The sequence below is a fragment of the Micromys minutus genome, assembly GCF_963924665.1.
Source record: "Micromys minutus genome assembly, chromosome: 29".
NCBI lineage: Eukaryota > Metazoa > Chordata > Mammalia > Rodentia > Muridae > Micromys > Micromys minutus.
Window position 1 is genome coordinate 32,233,559 of NC_137964.1, and position 12,880 is coordinate 32,246,438.

General features: G+C 50.2%; 2 protein-coding genes across 3 annotated transcripts in view; both read right to left on the reverse strand.

Annotated features, from left to right (window-relative positions):
* PLA2G1B (phospholipase A2 group IB) overlaps nucleotides 1-12,880 on the reverse strand; it is a gene marked incomplete at both ends in the record, with an annotated part of 153,694 nt that overhangs the window by 39,782 nt on the left and 101,032 nt on the right. The window lies entirely within an intron of this gene.
* The window catches only part of GCN1 (GCN1 activator of EIF2AK4), a 57,525-nt gene that overhangs the window by 35,299 nt on the left and 9,346 nt on the right, over nucleotides 1-12,880 (reverse strand). For both annotated transcript variants that reach the window (XM_080941077.1, XM_080941076.1), the window contains exons 5-20: nucleotides 12,579-12,687; nucleotides 10,251-10,349; nucleotides 10,031-10,165; nucleotides 9,525-9,593; nucleotides 9,310-9,418; nucleotides 8,630-8,704; nucleotides 8,071-8,199; nucleotides 7,671-7,721; nucleotides 7,293-7,391; nucleotides 6,743-6,916; nucleotides 5,684-5,836; nucleotides 3,177-3,269; nucleotides 1,352-1,427; nucleotides 1,083-1,242; nucleotides 414-603; nucleotides 211-335 (exon numbers count right to left, since the gene is read on the reverse strand). In XM_080941077.1, the coding sequence (XP_080797203.1) occupies nucleotides 211-335; nucleotides 414-603; nucleotides 1,083-1,242; nucleotides 1,352-1,427; nucleotides 3,177-3,269; nucleotides 5,684-5,836; nucleotides 6,743-6,916; nucleotides 7,293-7,391; nucleotides 7,671-7,721; nucleotides 8,071-8,199; nucleotides 8,630-8,704; nucleotides 9,310-9,418; nucleotides 9,525-9,593; nucleotides 10,031-10,165; nucleotides 10,251-10,349; nucleotides 12,579-12,687 (1,846 nt within the window). The remainder of the gene's footprint in view (nucleotides 1-210; nucleotides 336-413; nucleotides 604-1,082; nucleotides 1,243-1,351; nucleotides 1,428-3,176; nucleotides 3,270-5,683; nucleotides 5,837-6,742; nucleotides 6,917-7,292; nucleotides 7,392-7,670; nucleotides 7,722-8,070; nucleotides 8,200-8,629; nucleotides 8,705-9,309; nucleotides 9,419-9,524; nucleotides 9,594-10,030; nucleotides 10,166-10,250; nucleotides 10,350-12,578; nucleotides 12,688-12,880) is intronic.

The window sequence follows — 12,880 nt, forward strand, 5'->3', positions numbered from 1 at the left end:
TGTGTTCTGCTACAACCAAATGACCCTTGCAACTGGTTCTCTTTCTGCCTTGTGCCCTTCTGTACCCCACAGCATGCATCTGTCACTGTCCAGAAAGCAGCTACACTTCACCTTTCTTCCTCTCCATCTGTGAGCCCTCACATCTTGCACCCTGGAAGGAGAATCCTGAAGCCCTGACCTAAGTCCAAACCCAGCTCGTGGGCCCATTACCTGGTTCAGGGGACTCTGTGTAGTAATCCTGGGAATAATCTGATCCAGGTGCCTGGTGATGAAGGCTTCAGGGTCAATCTTCATCCTGGTAAGAAGTGCTGGCCAGAGTCCAGACTGTACTGTCACTGAAGGAGAGGGGACTCTTGAAGCCTTCTGCCTCGACTGCTATCTCCCCACCTCTCCCACTCCTCCACACTACAGACCTAAGGACGGGTGGTGGGAGATGATCAGCATCTCCTGGGCCAGCTGCTCGGTGCCGGTGACGTCGCCCTTGAGCCCTGGCACGCCAGAGATGACACACAGAGCTTCCTGCAGCACTCGAGGAGGCACATAGGCCTTGCCCATCTCCGTTACCTCCCCAGCATCTGTCACAAGGGTCTCCAAGGGCAGCACCTGTAGAAAGAGAACTACTGAGTCCCCAGTGCTCAGAGCCCTGTGCAGGGCAGTGCACAAAGACAGCGTGCAGGGGCCCCGAGCCTCTCCTGCTATCCCAATGCTAGATTCCTGCCCAGGAGTCCACAGGCTAGGAGACATGTCTGGAAAGGCAGAGTACCCAAGACAGCCCACCTAGAGACCTGAGGGAGGACAATGAGGGGAGACTGGTTGTGGAGGGCAGGCACACACCGCTGAGGGAAAATCAGTAACGCCTGGTGCCTAGAGTGCTCAAATGACGCAGGTCTCTACTGTCTCCTGCTGCTGCCTGAGACAAGCCAGACGGGTCATCTTATGGCCTACATAGCTATGTAAAACAATAAAAAGAGAAATGTGGGCTCTAAAGGGCAAAGAGGAAGCCCTGGAATCAGCCAGCCTGAGAGAACAGCCCAGGACAGGCCCAGCTGAACTGAGTCACTGCAGAACCTGGATGCTCTCACCTTGTGAGAGTTGAGGACAGTCTTCAGCTCCTCCAAGAGGCCATTGGCCAACTTAATGCCCCCGAGAGAGGACAGCAGCTTCCGAACCGTCTGTTGGGCCTGCCTGCGCACATGCCAGGTACGGCTCAGGAGCACAGCCACCAGGACACGATAGTACTGCCTGCAAACACACACACACACACACACAGATGTTCCTGGGAAGCTGGGGCAAGGCTGTCCACAGCCACACCTGCCACACGCCCAAGACCAGGTGAACGGAGCTCACGTACTGGACTCTGCTGTTGGTGAGCCTGTGGGGGTGGTCAAGGAAAAGCCTCTCGGTCAGATGCAGCACAGTACACAGAGCTGTAAGGGGGAGACAGTGCAAGTCTTTAAACAAACAAGCGGGGGCTGGTGAGGGGCCTCAGTGGGTAAAGGAGTCCGCCACCAAACCTGATGGAGCCTGCCATCTGGCATGAACTCAATCCCTGAACCCACACGGCGGAAGAAGAGAACCCACCCCTTGATAGTTGTCCTCCCTCCAACTTGCACGCGCATGCACACACACACCACACCACACATACAAAACTTAAATAACTAAATGTATTCTTCCCACATACCCCAAAATTAAAATGAACTAAAAACTTAACAGCAAAATTTAAATGTGATTAATATTAGATATAAAGCTATAGTTCAATTTTACTTCCTTTTATTACATATGTATATATGAGTAAAACTGTATACACTGATTTTAATTATTAAAAGTTACCACCTAAGAGTGGTGGTGCACACCTGTAATCCTAATACTTAAGAAGTTTAAGCAGGGAGAGCAGGAGTTTAAGGCTAGCCTAGACTATACTATACAATAAAATCCTGTCTTTGAAGAAAAGAAGAGAGGATACCTGGGAGATGGCTCAGTGGTTAAGGACACCTGTTACCCTTGTAGAGGACCTGGGTTGGATTCCCAGCAACCACACAGTGGCTCACAACTGTCTCTAACTCCAGACCCAACTCCCTCTCCTGCCCTTGTAAGAGTACTAGGTGCAGACATACATGAAAGCAAATACTCATATAGATAAAAGAGAACACAGCTGGGCAGTGGTGATGATGACACCTTTAACCCAGCGTTCAGGAGGCAGAGGCAGAGGCAGAGGAGGCAGGTGGAGCTCTGGAGCTACATAGAGAAACCCGGTCTCAAAAACCAAAAGAAAAGAAAAACCAGCTCACTGTAAATAAGCTGGGTCAGCAGGTCAGTGCCTTGGACTTGCAGTCTGGGCGGGGACAAGGGACAGATTCCCAGCCTGAAAATCATGGTGCTGACAGTGACACAGATGCTTGTAGAAGGAGAAAGAGAACATACAGAGGGACAGGCGTGTGTAACGTCAAGGACTCCGAAGCCGCAGAACTGTGTGACTACTGATCAGGGCAGGAGACTTCAGTGCAGATTCCCTCCTACCTTGTCTTTGAACTATAGGAACGTCGTTCTTAATCAAAAACTAACTATAAAAAAATCTAAGCCAGAAAGTGACTAATAGTTGTAGCTCATTAATAGAATGTTGTGATTTGTGAGTCAAAAGACTTTTCAAATCGCTAATTAGCAGCAGACTCATGTGAGGCAACCTAGAATTTTGCACATACATTTGGAGATCATTGTTCCTTTTCTGCCAGGGTAGAAAGCAGTAGTTTCTGTGTCGCCTGATGGGGGAGTAGAGCTGCCACAACTCCACCAGCACTTGGTGTAACACCCAGACAGCACCAATTACCCATTCAGCTATAATCACAGCTGATCCTGCAGCTCCACTGTCTCTACAGTCTCCCCAACCCCCTCCCACTGAGCCTGACTTGCCCAGGGGAATGAATTCATTCAGAAAACAGCCAAGTTAACCAGGCAATGGTGGCATGCGCCTTTAATCCCAGTACTCAGGAGGCAGAAGCAGGTGGACCTCTTCGTTTGGAGCCAGTCTGGTCTAAAGAGTTACAGAACAGCCAGGGCTACACAGTGAAACCATGTCTCAAAAAACCAAACCAACCAACAAACAAAAAAGCCAAGCTGCTGGCCAAGCAGGTGCCCAGGAAAGGGTCCTGCCTCAGCCCTGTCAGGGACCACAGACTCACCCTCCTCTGAAGCCAGGAGAAGAAACTTCTCAGATGTGAAAATCTGCTTCTTCTCATCCACAACCAGCTGCCAAAAGTTGCTCAGTTTGGCCTCTGCAAGAAACCAAAGGTCACCCCATGGCACAGTGCACCATGTTCCCCGCAGCACGGCCCTTCCAAGCTGAAGCTGCTAGGCAGGCTCTGTGAGACCCTCCAGGAGGGACTGCTCCTAGGCTCACTGTTCTCCTGTTCTGAAACCAAACATCAGTCCTCTGGTCTCACTTGCAGTCTGAGAAACTTCAGGGTTCTCTGCCTGCAGACTCTCCTCTGGAATGTTCACCTACCATAGACCTGGCTGGATCACCTGAGATTCACACAATGCAGCTCTCCATTTTCCTCCCCAACTAGGGCCATTCCTTCATGAGCATCTCATCCTCCCAGGCTCTCAGGGATCCATCTGAATACTTCATGAACCCTTTCTAAACAAAAAGCAAATCCTCAGGGCTGGAGAGATGGCTCGGCAGTTAAGAGCACTGACTGCTCTTCCAGGGGTCCTGAGTTCAATTCCCAGCAACCACATGGTGGCTCACAGCTATCTGTAATGGGATCTGATGCCCTTTTCTGGTGTGTCTGACAGGTACAGTGTATTCACATATATAAAATAAATAAATCTTTAAAAAAAATTGTAAAAAGAAAAGAAAAGAAAGAAAAAAGAAAACCAACTTTAAAAAAACCAAGCCCTCCTTCAAGGGACTAGATGCCCATTCCCCGGCCAGAGGGCCTGCACCCTGATTCACCCTGCAGTGAGCTGAGGTCGTATTCATTCTCTCCACCCAAAGGCCAAGGGCCTTGGCATCCACAGTGGGTACACAACAGCATGCAGAGAAAGAATCCTACTTCTCACCACAGAAGCAGGGCCAGGAGAGGGCACACGCAAGGAGGGAGGCTCTAAGGCTCATATGCTAACAATTTGGTCCCCAGCTTATGACACCATTGGCAGGTGGCAACATCAGAAGGGCCTGGAGGAAGTGTCAGGTCACTAGATACAAGCCCTTGAAAGAGAAACAAACACATCTCTCTCTTTTCTTTGCTTCCCAGCCCCCAAGAAATAAATGGGCAGCTCTGCTCAGCCACACACTCCCTACCTAACACAAGATCCAAACACAAGGGCCAACTACCCAACCATGTGCCTGGAACCTCTAAGAACTTGGACCACAACAAATCTTCCCTCCTTAGGTTGGGTTTGTCAAGGAGTGCCATGATGACAAAACTGACCCAGAGGACTCAGAAATGGGAAGACCCTAGGGCCAGGAAAGAGCGGAAGGCTCTGACTTGAGCTTTCATTTGCACACATGGTTGGTAGGTGACATGGCACATACAGTATGTTACCCAGCATGGTTCATTAGACACTGGCCGTGTATGGACATGGAGCGATCACTCCTATCCAAACGGAGGCCGAGTGGCTTGAAGAAAGGGCTAAAAGAAATGATCACTTTATAACTTACTTATTGGGTACTTTATGGTTTTTTTAATTACTTATTTCATGCATCTGCTTATGTGTACAATATGTAAATGTAGTGCCTTTAGGGTTAGGTGGTTGTGAGCCACTACACAGGTCCAAGTGCAGTACATGTTCTTAACCACTGAGGCATCCTTCCACCTGGACTTTATGAATCTTACCCCCTATGCAATGGTTACCTTTCAGCATTAACTGACACAGCATAGAGTCACCAGGAGAGTCAAGAAAGGACCATCTAACTGGGTGGCCTGTATTCAGCCTGCCTATGGAAAACTCTAAGTTAACTAATGAGACCCAACCCAGCCCACTGTGGGCGGCACCATTCTTTAGGTGGGGGATCCTGACCTGTATAAAAGAAGACATCCAGCTAAAGACGAGCAGCTGACCATGTACACAGTCTTTCTGCCTTTGACTACAGATGTGATGTGACTAGCTGCTTCAGGTTCCTGCCTTAACTTTCCCACAATGGCCAGCTGTAGCCAGAATAAACTCCTCTCTCTCCTAAGTTTCTTTTTTGTCCGGGTGTGTTACTTCGGCAACAGAAATGAACTAGAACATCCTATGATATGTGAGTAATTAAGACACAAAGTCTAGACATTCTGACTCAGTGGTTAAGAGCACTTGCTACTCTTGCAGAGAACCTGGGTTCCTGGTACCTACATGGCAACTCACAACTGTCTGTAGCTCCAGTTACAGGGAATCTGCCCTCCTCTTCTGACCTCTGTGGCACTGAGTGCCTGTGATGCCCATACATGTAGGCAAAACCCTCACACACATAAACAGGCATAAACAACCAACAATAATAATGAAATAAGACATAAAGTCCTAACACTCGACCTAGCAATGCTGCAAACCAGCCCACACGGGAACACTGGAGCCACAGCCACCAACAGAAGAGGTCCCCTGGCTGCACTCCTGAGCACATCCCAGAAGACAACAGTCAGCTGAAGGATTGGGGACTGAAAAAAACCTTGTCACCCTGCGACCCTGCACACATGCAGACCCTTACCGGCCTGTGATTCGGCCACAGAAAGCTTGGAGAGCAACAAGGCTGAGGCGACCCCTTCGGTGACCGTGGGAACCTGAGTGCTCTGGGAGGCTGCCTTCTCCACTGTCTGCACAAGCAGGGGCAGAAAGTCCAAGGCCTGCAAGAGTGTGTCACCTGTGGAGAGAAGCACCTTAGGGACATCCTGGTCGTAAGGGTGACAGTATTGTCTGGGAAGACCTTATCCACCCAGGTGTGAACTGGCCAAAGTCCTTCAGTAACTTGCCAAATACCTCACAGAAGAACCTGTGACCTAAATTCTACATGCATAAATTATAATAAACAAATAATTGAATAAAAAAGTAAAAACAAAAGAATTCTACTGATCTCATCATCAGCTGCTTCTCCCCTGGACAAGGACGCAGAAGCTAAGTGAGTGCAGGGCTGTCAACAGCTGGCTGACGAAGAACCACTGCTAACTTCAGGCCTACCAGTTTCAATCTGCTGCTCCCACCCCAGACGACCTCTAGACCCAAACCCCAAAGTCTGAACCAAGCTGCTGACCTGAGAAATAAACACACTAAGTAAATAAACTGGCTGAGGTGGCACAGGCCTTTAATCCCAGCAGCTGCCTCTGGGAGTTTAAGGACAGGGGCTATGGAGAGAGATTATCTCAAAATAAATAAGCAAACCTCAAAACAGTTACACTCATTTTGGTTTTTGTAACAACTCATATACTTCAGGCTGCCCTCAAATTCAGTATGCAGCTCAAGACGACCTCGAAGTCCTGCCTCTCTCCCTGACAAGTGCTGCATTACTGAGCCGCGGTGTCCAGCTGTGGTACCTCTACAGCATGGAGGAGAGCTGGAGTGTACATAGCATTGCACGGTTTAAATCCGTGACCTCAGTACAACAGGCTCTGATTATCCGTCCTTTCTGGATAAAATCCAACAAGGGAAGAGGTCACTACTGTGACAACTGGGAACTCATCGTCATGATGAATGTTCAGTAAGTGAACCCAAAGAAAGTGAACCCGTGGGGAGCGTGCTCAGTCATCTCCTCAAAGGAGGTGGGACAGCTTACCTCGGAAGGAGGCCAGCATGCACTGCAGGTAGGCATGCCTCACTGCAGAGGTGGAGGTTTTAAGGCTGAAAACTTTCTTGAACCAGTCAGTAAGCTTCTTGGGCACTTCTGTAGTGAACCGGTTACACCAGAGCGCCAGGACGGAGACGGCATGTACCAAGGTGCCTTCATGCACTAGGGCAAGCGGTACAAGTCCAGTCGGTCTGACATCATAACCACATCAAACCACTGCAAGCAGTGTGCCAAGGCAAGCCTCCCAACCCTGCTAGCTCAGGAAAGTGAGCCTTCAGAAAGCCTTTTAGAAGGCTGACTGAAAACCACGGTCAAGATGGTTGGGCCTCACTGGGAGAGGATATGTCTGCACCTGCTGAGACTAGATGCCCCAGGGTGGGGTGGTACCAAAGGGGAGCAGCCCTTCTCTGAGAGGAAGGGAAGAGGTAGTGGGGGCAGGGTTCTGTGGGGGTAGGACTGGGAGGAGAGGGGAGAACTGTGATCAGGATGAAAAGTGAATCAAAGAGAATAGGTGTAAACTGTTCAAATGAGGAAGTACCTTCCTGTTGTAGGAATGGGATGAACAGCTCAGCCACACACCCATTCAGGACTTGACCGGATGGCCCAGATACCACATGATGACTGAGGCTTCCAATCCCTGAAAGGCAGATTCCCTAGTTGGCCCCACCCCTGCACAAAGCCTTCCTGTGACTACCACCTGGGCACTTGGGGCCAACAACCCTCTTCTGGAGCCTCAGCAGCCATGCTCTCCCTGGCCATTACAGACCCTCTCTCCTTCAGCTTCCTCCAGATCTCCTTTCACATAACAGGGCCTCTTGCTGGAAGCATCAGGGTTCAAAGGACTTACCTTACCTGATTTATGTTACCCCTCCCCCATCATTACAGCACACTGCCACAACCCGGGAACAACCCGTACCTGAAAGGACACTCATCTTCTGGGCCACGACGGTTAGCTTTCCTTCTGAGCCTGCACAGAGAGAAACAAACATGCTTGTTCACACGACCCCACTTGATACACATGTGCACCCCTGAAGCAGCACTTCTGGGGCAACGCTGGGTCTAACACAGCATTTTATAACCTTTGCTTTCTGACTAAAATAAAGAATTACGTTCTTACAGAAAATGATTTACATCGCCCATGCTCCTACCACTCAAAGGCATTATTACCATCTTCACGTCTTTCCTTGTTTTCTGCCATGCACACAAATTCTCAACGACTCGGCCATCACCCTCCATACTGTCACGTGTGTGCTTTAGCCCTTTTCCACAGCTCTCCCAGACCACAGTCAGGATCAAGTTCCCACCTCCCGGCTCACCTCCAAGGATTGCAAACAGGTGCTTGGTCAGGGCCTCGGTGGCGGAGGAGGCGCTGCACTGACGGGCCAGGTTGCGCAGTGCCAGGACCGCTTCGTCCATCAGGCGAGGACTGTTGGACTTCAGCTGATCTGGACACAGAGTCGCAGCTCAGGGGCAGTACAGCCGAGTGCCCAGACATGACTCTCTTCCCAGGGGTCCTGGCTCTTGACTCCCAGATCTCTGACCTCACTATCAACAACCTCAGAAGAGCCCCTCCCCTTGTTGGTAGTAAAAGCCTTTTTCTCTTTCATTTTTTTAACATGTATTTGTTCTGTCTGGATGAGTGGCTGCCACAGCACACACTACAGTCAGAGAACAATCTGTGGCAGTGGGTTCTCTCCTTTAATCATGGGGTTTCCAGGATTACACTTGAGTTTGCACTCTTGGCAGAAACTACCTTTAACCCAAAGAGCTGTTGCCCACCCCCTCTTCAACAAAAAACTGTCAAATTCAACAGAAACTCAAAGGTGCATCAGGGGCTGCAGAGGTCTGCTTGTACAGAGGGGTCAGCACACTCACTTGCCAAGCCTTTCAGGATGTCCAGGGCATACTGGCTGAGATCAAGTGTCACTGAAGCCAGCAGGCTGGAGATAGCTAAGGGGGTGGGAAGCACGGGCCGTCAGTTTCAAGTTCTGGTGCCCATTCTGCCCAGCCCGCCCTCAAATACAGCAGCCTGGTTAGCTCTGTGGTGACAAGACTGACTATCACCTCGACAAGGACAAAGTCATCAAACACTTGAGCCAAGTCAAACTGTCTAGAGAAAGGGTTACCAATCTCAGTGGTCTCTAGAAAGTTCTCTGGCCTCGGTAATTATGGGCAATATCCTAAGTGGATATTTGTATTTTCCAAAGACTTCTAACAAGACAGCACTTGCGGGGCTAGCACGATGGCTCAGCAGTACAGCAGCAGCTGCTCCTCCAGGGTCACATCGGTAGCTGACAACTGCCTAGAACTCTAGATCCAGGGGATCTGATGCCTTTTTCTGGCCTCTGTGGCTGCAGGCACTCAGGCATATGTGTGCGTACACACAGACGCACACACACACACACAGACACACACTGAGCCTGCCCAGAGCCCACACTGGGTAACAGTGACCACATGTCACACTCCCAGCACAAGCCCTTCTGCTGCTAAACCAACAGAAACAGGACTTCACAGCCTGCAGTGCCCTCCCAGCCACGTACTCAGCGGGAACCTACTTTCAATAACATTCTCCGGGCTCCTCAGCAAGGACTTTTGTATGGTGGGCAGAATCAGATCCTTAAACTCTGAGTGGGACATGAACCGGAGCAAGGGGGCACAGTTGTCCTACAAAGACAAAGAGTCAGGCACCCAGCCTCATGGGAGTAAGGAGCAGGCAGTGTCCAGAATGAGCCAGGATCTGACACTGGAGGCAGGTGTGCCGTCCACTCACCAACAAGTACTTCGGAGGCTTTGCTTTGCTCACCAGGATGTTCTTCACATAGAACTCCAGCAGGGCACTCTACAGGACAGACGTCCCACGACTTCAGTATTAAGCAGGTCCCACCTCCCATGGCTTCCCCCGTCCTGTGCTCGCCACTGAAGGGAGCAGTCATTTCCAGGGTTCTACTGGCTCTCCCTGCTCACTGCTCCCCAGTGGTACATCTTCTCCTTGCATTAGAGACACAGTCTAAGTCAGAGCCCCAACCTGCTTACTTCCTTTGACACGTATCAGATGGAATGAACTAGGTAACAATCTCTGACTTCACAAGGGTCACAGTCATCTGCAGTGTTTGGTGCATGGGTGCTGCCCACAGAGGTGAAGAGTAAACTGTCACCCCAGTGTCTACACCAGGATTCATAGGAGCCACAGGTAGAGACCACGGGACAAAGAGTTCCTAATCCTTCCCTCCAGACCCCTGATGCAGCAAACCCACTGTCACCATGCTGGACACTTGCCTTGTGCTGACTGACCAGGTCCATCTCTTTGTGGTTTGTGCAGAACTGTACCAGCAGCCCCAGCATGCCAGCATAGTTCTGGTTGGGTTCTAGGCTAAGGATAGCTGAGAAGTACTGCTCTACCAGCCCAGGGTTCTGAAGAGGAAGCAGACGGTCGGTGAGTCAGTCGGCAACAGAGGTACAGAGAAGGGGCCTCCTCCCTCCCACCAGTTCCACTCACCTCCTTCCACAGCTTAGTGAGCTTCTTCACGGCACCATCCACAGCATGCTTGTGAGAGCCGCCCAGCACCTCCAACAGCAGCAGACACTGCACCTCCACCTGCGGGACAAGGAAATACTTGAGTCAGGATGACTTAGGCACAGGCTTCTTCCATCCCACCCCTCTTCTCTCTACCAACCCTTGTCCTACATCCCTGCCCCTTCTTCTTAGTGTATATGATGTGTAGTTTGCCTGCATGTATGTCTGTACAATGCATATATATGTGCACAAGGCCAGAAAAGGCTATCAGATCCCCTGGAATCAGGGTTACAGTCAGTGCGAACCACCATATAGGTGCTGGGAATCAAACCAGAATCTTCCACAAGAGCAGCCAGTGCTCTTAACTGCTGAACCATCTCCAGCCCCCTAAATCCTGTTTTTTACCTACACTGATCATTCCTGCATTTATTTACCTACTATGAACAAGGTACTCTCGTGCACCTTCTAGTTCAGAAAAAGCGATATTAAACAAATAAAGACACGGATGGGGATGTAGCATGCATGAAACCAAGTTCACCTCCAACAACAAACAATATAAAAAAGACACAGTATACATCAAATGTCAGTAAGACAGCTGCCATTCAGAAAGAACAGACAGTCCTGGTCAACGTTATCTACCTAGACTTGTCCTTCATTAAGGACCAAATTCTACAGGCAAGTATGGCGGACTCCTTTGATCAGTACTTAAGAGACAGAGCCAGGCAGATCTCAGTGAGTTTCAGGTGAGACACCATCTCAAAACCAACAACAAGAGAATAAACCTTACAAAAATAAAAAAGCACAGATATTAACAACCAGCAACTAAACATCAGGTGCATGTTAAGTGCTGCAGGAAGTAAGGTGACACCGGGCACGTGGCACGTGGCCTTTAACTCCAGTGCCCAAGAGGCAGAGGCGGGCGGATCTGAGTTCCAGGCCAGCCAGGCAAATCTCCCCACTGGGCCATAAATGATCAGATCCACAGAAAACATTTCTATAGTCACAAAAACTAGTAGCACCAGGACCACAGAGGCCAGGGAGAGTCGTAGCCGTCTACAAGTGTGACCTTATATCATAGCCCAGCCTTCTACACCCGGTGTTAGTCAGGGTCAAGATCTCTACACGTAAACAAGCTTGCCTAGATCACATTCAGAATCCTACTGGGATTCCCTTGCTCAACAGCCACCTTCTCCTCACAGGAGCCTTGCTGCCACCACCCTGGGCCACATTCCAAACCTCCACCCTGCTTCTCCTCAGCGCTGTCCCAGGCTCCACACCTGTGTCTTCTCCAGCAGTGCACAAGCTCCACAGCAGCAAAGGGCTCCTCAGCATTGTTTACCCAGCAGCCCCAGCTTCTAGCACAGGGCCAGTAAATGGCTGAGTTAATCATGGATCTAACAGACAACCGAAGCAGCAAAGGAAACGCCCAGATTCTAGTCACTGCACCAAAGCATGCACCAGATGCACACTGTCCTCTAATACAACAGGTAACAGCTGTAAGAACTCAGCAGACAAGCCAGGGACCTTGCCTATCATTAGCCACTTTAGTAGAAAGCCATGTGCTAACAACGAAAGTCACACTCTGGAGGGTTCCAGAGTCAAACTCATACCAATTACTACCAGGGAACGGTCAGAGCTCTGGCTTACCACTAATCTACTGCTAAAGGCCAGACCACATCTGTCCCCAATGGTATCTAGAGAGGAAAGCAGACAGAAAGCCATCTGTCTGTCTGCCCGGCTGCTTCACCATGAGCTGGTTTCAAGTTTGTGATGCCACGAGTCATTTACGTGCACATGCACTGTACAGTGCCTGTGGCCACTGCAAGGCCCTCTGTGTCACCACTCAGAGGAGGTAGGTACATGGCTCTGTCAAATCTCATGGACAAATACTAGACCCTCAAGACTCCTTCCAGAGCCAGCGAGCACTCCCCTGACCTGCACCAAGCATACCTAGACAGCAAGAGAAGCCGCCAGCTGGCCGGCCAGGTGAGCAGACGGGTGGGAAGGAGAAAGAACGTGCAGGGATCAGATGACCAAGACAGCAGCCAGTCTCCCTCTCTCACCCTGAAGTCGGACACTGCCAGAGACTGATTCGCCAGGAAACAGCCTGATGCACATCTCTGTAGCTTCTGGCAGCCTGCCTTTCCGTTGTCTCCCCTAGTCTGGCCTGACACAGAGACGCTTGGGAACGTCAGTGAACGGAATGACTCCTACTGCACTTACACCCACCACCAGACTACTGCCACTGGAGAGCACCTGGATGTGAGGCAACCCTGAACAGCATGGGTAAGGCTGACCCTCATGACCTACCAGCTTGTTCCAGATGTCTCCTTGGCGCTTGGCCTTCAGGGGAAAGACAATTCGCACAAGAAGGCAGGTCCAGGTCAGAGCCAGCAAGGCGGCTGAGCCACTGCTTTTGCTACAAAGGAGAAGGGGAGAGAAAAGAGCAGAGTACCTGCCTCCATCTGGAGACAAATGTTCATCCTGATACACATCCTGATACACATTAAATCTGAAACCTCGACTTAATGGTACAGAAAATTGTCCCCCAACACCATCAGTGACAACTCAGGACAAGAGCCAGGCCTTACTGGCTAAAGTCCCATCACTTG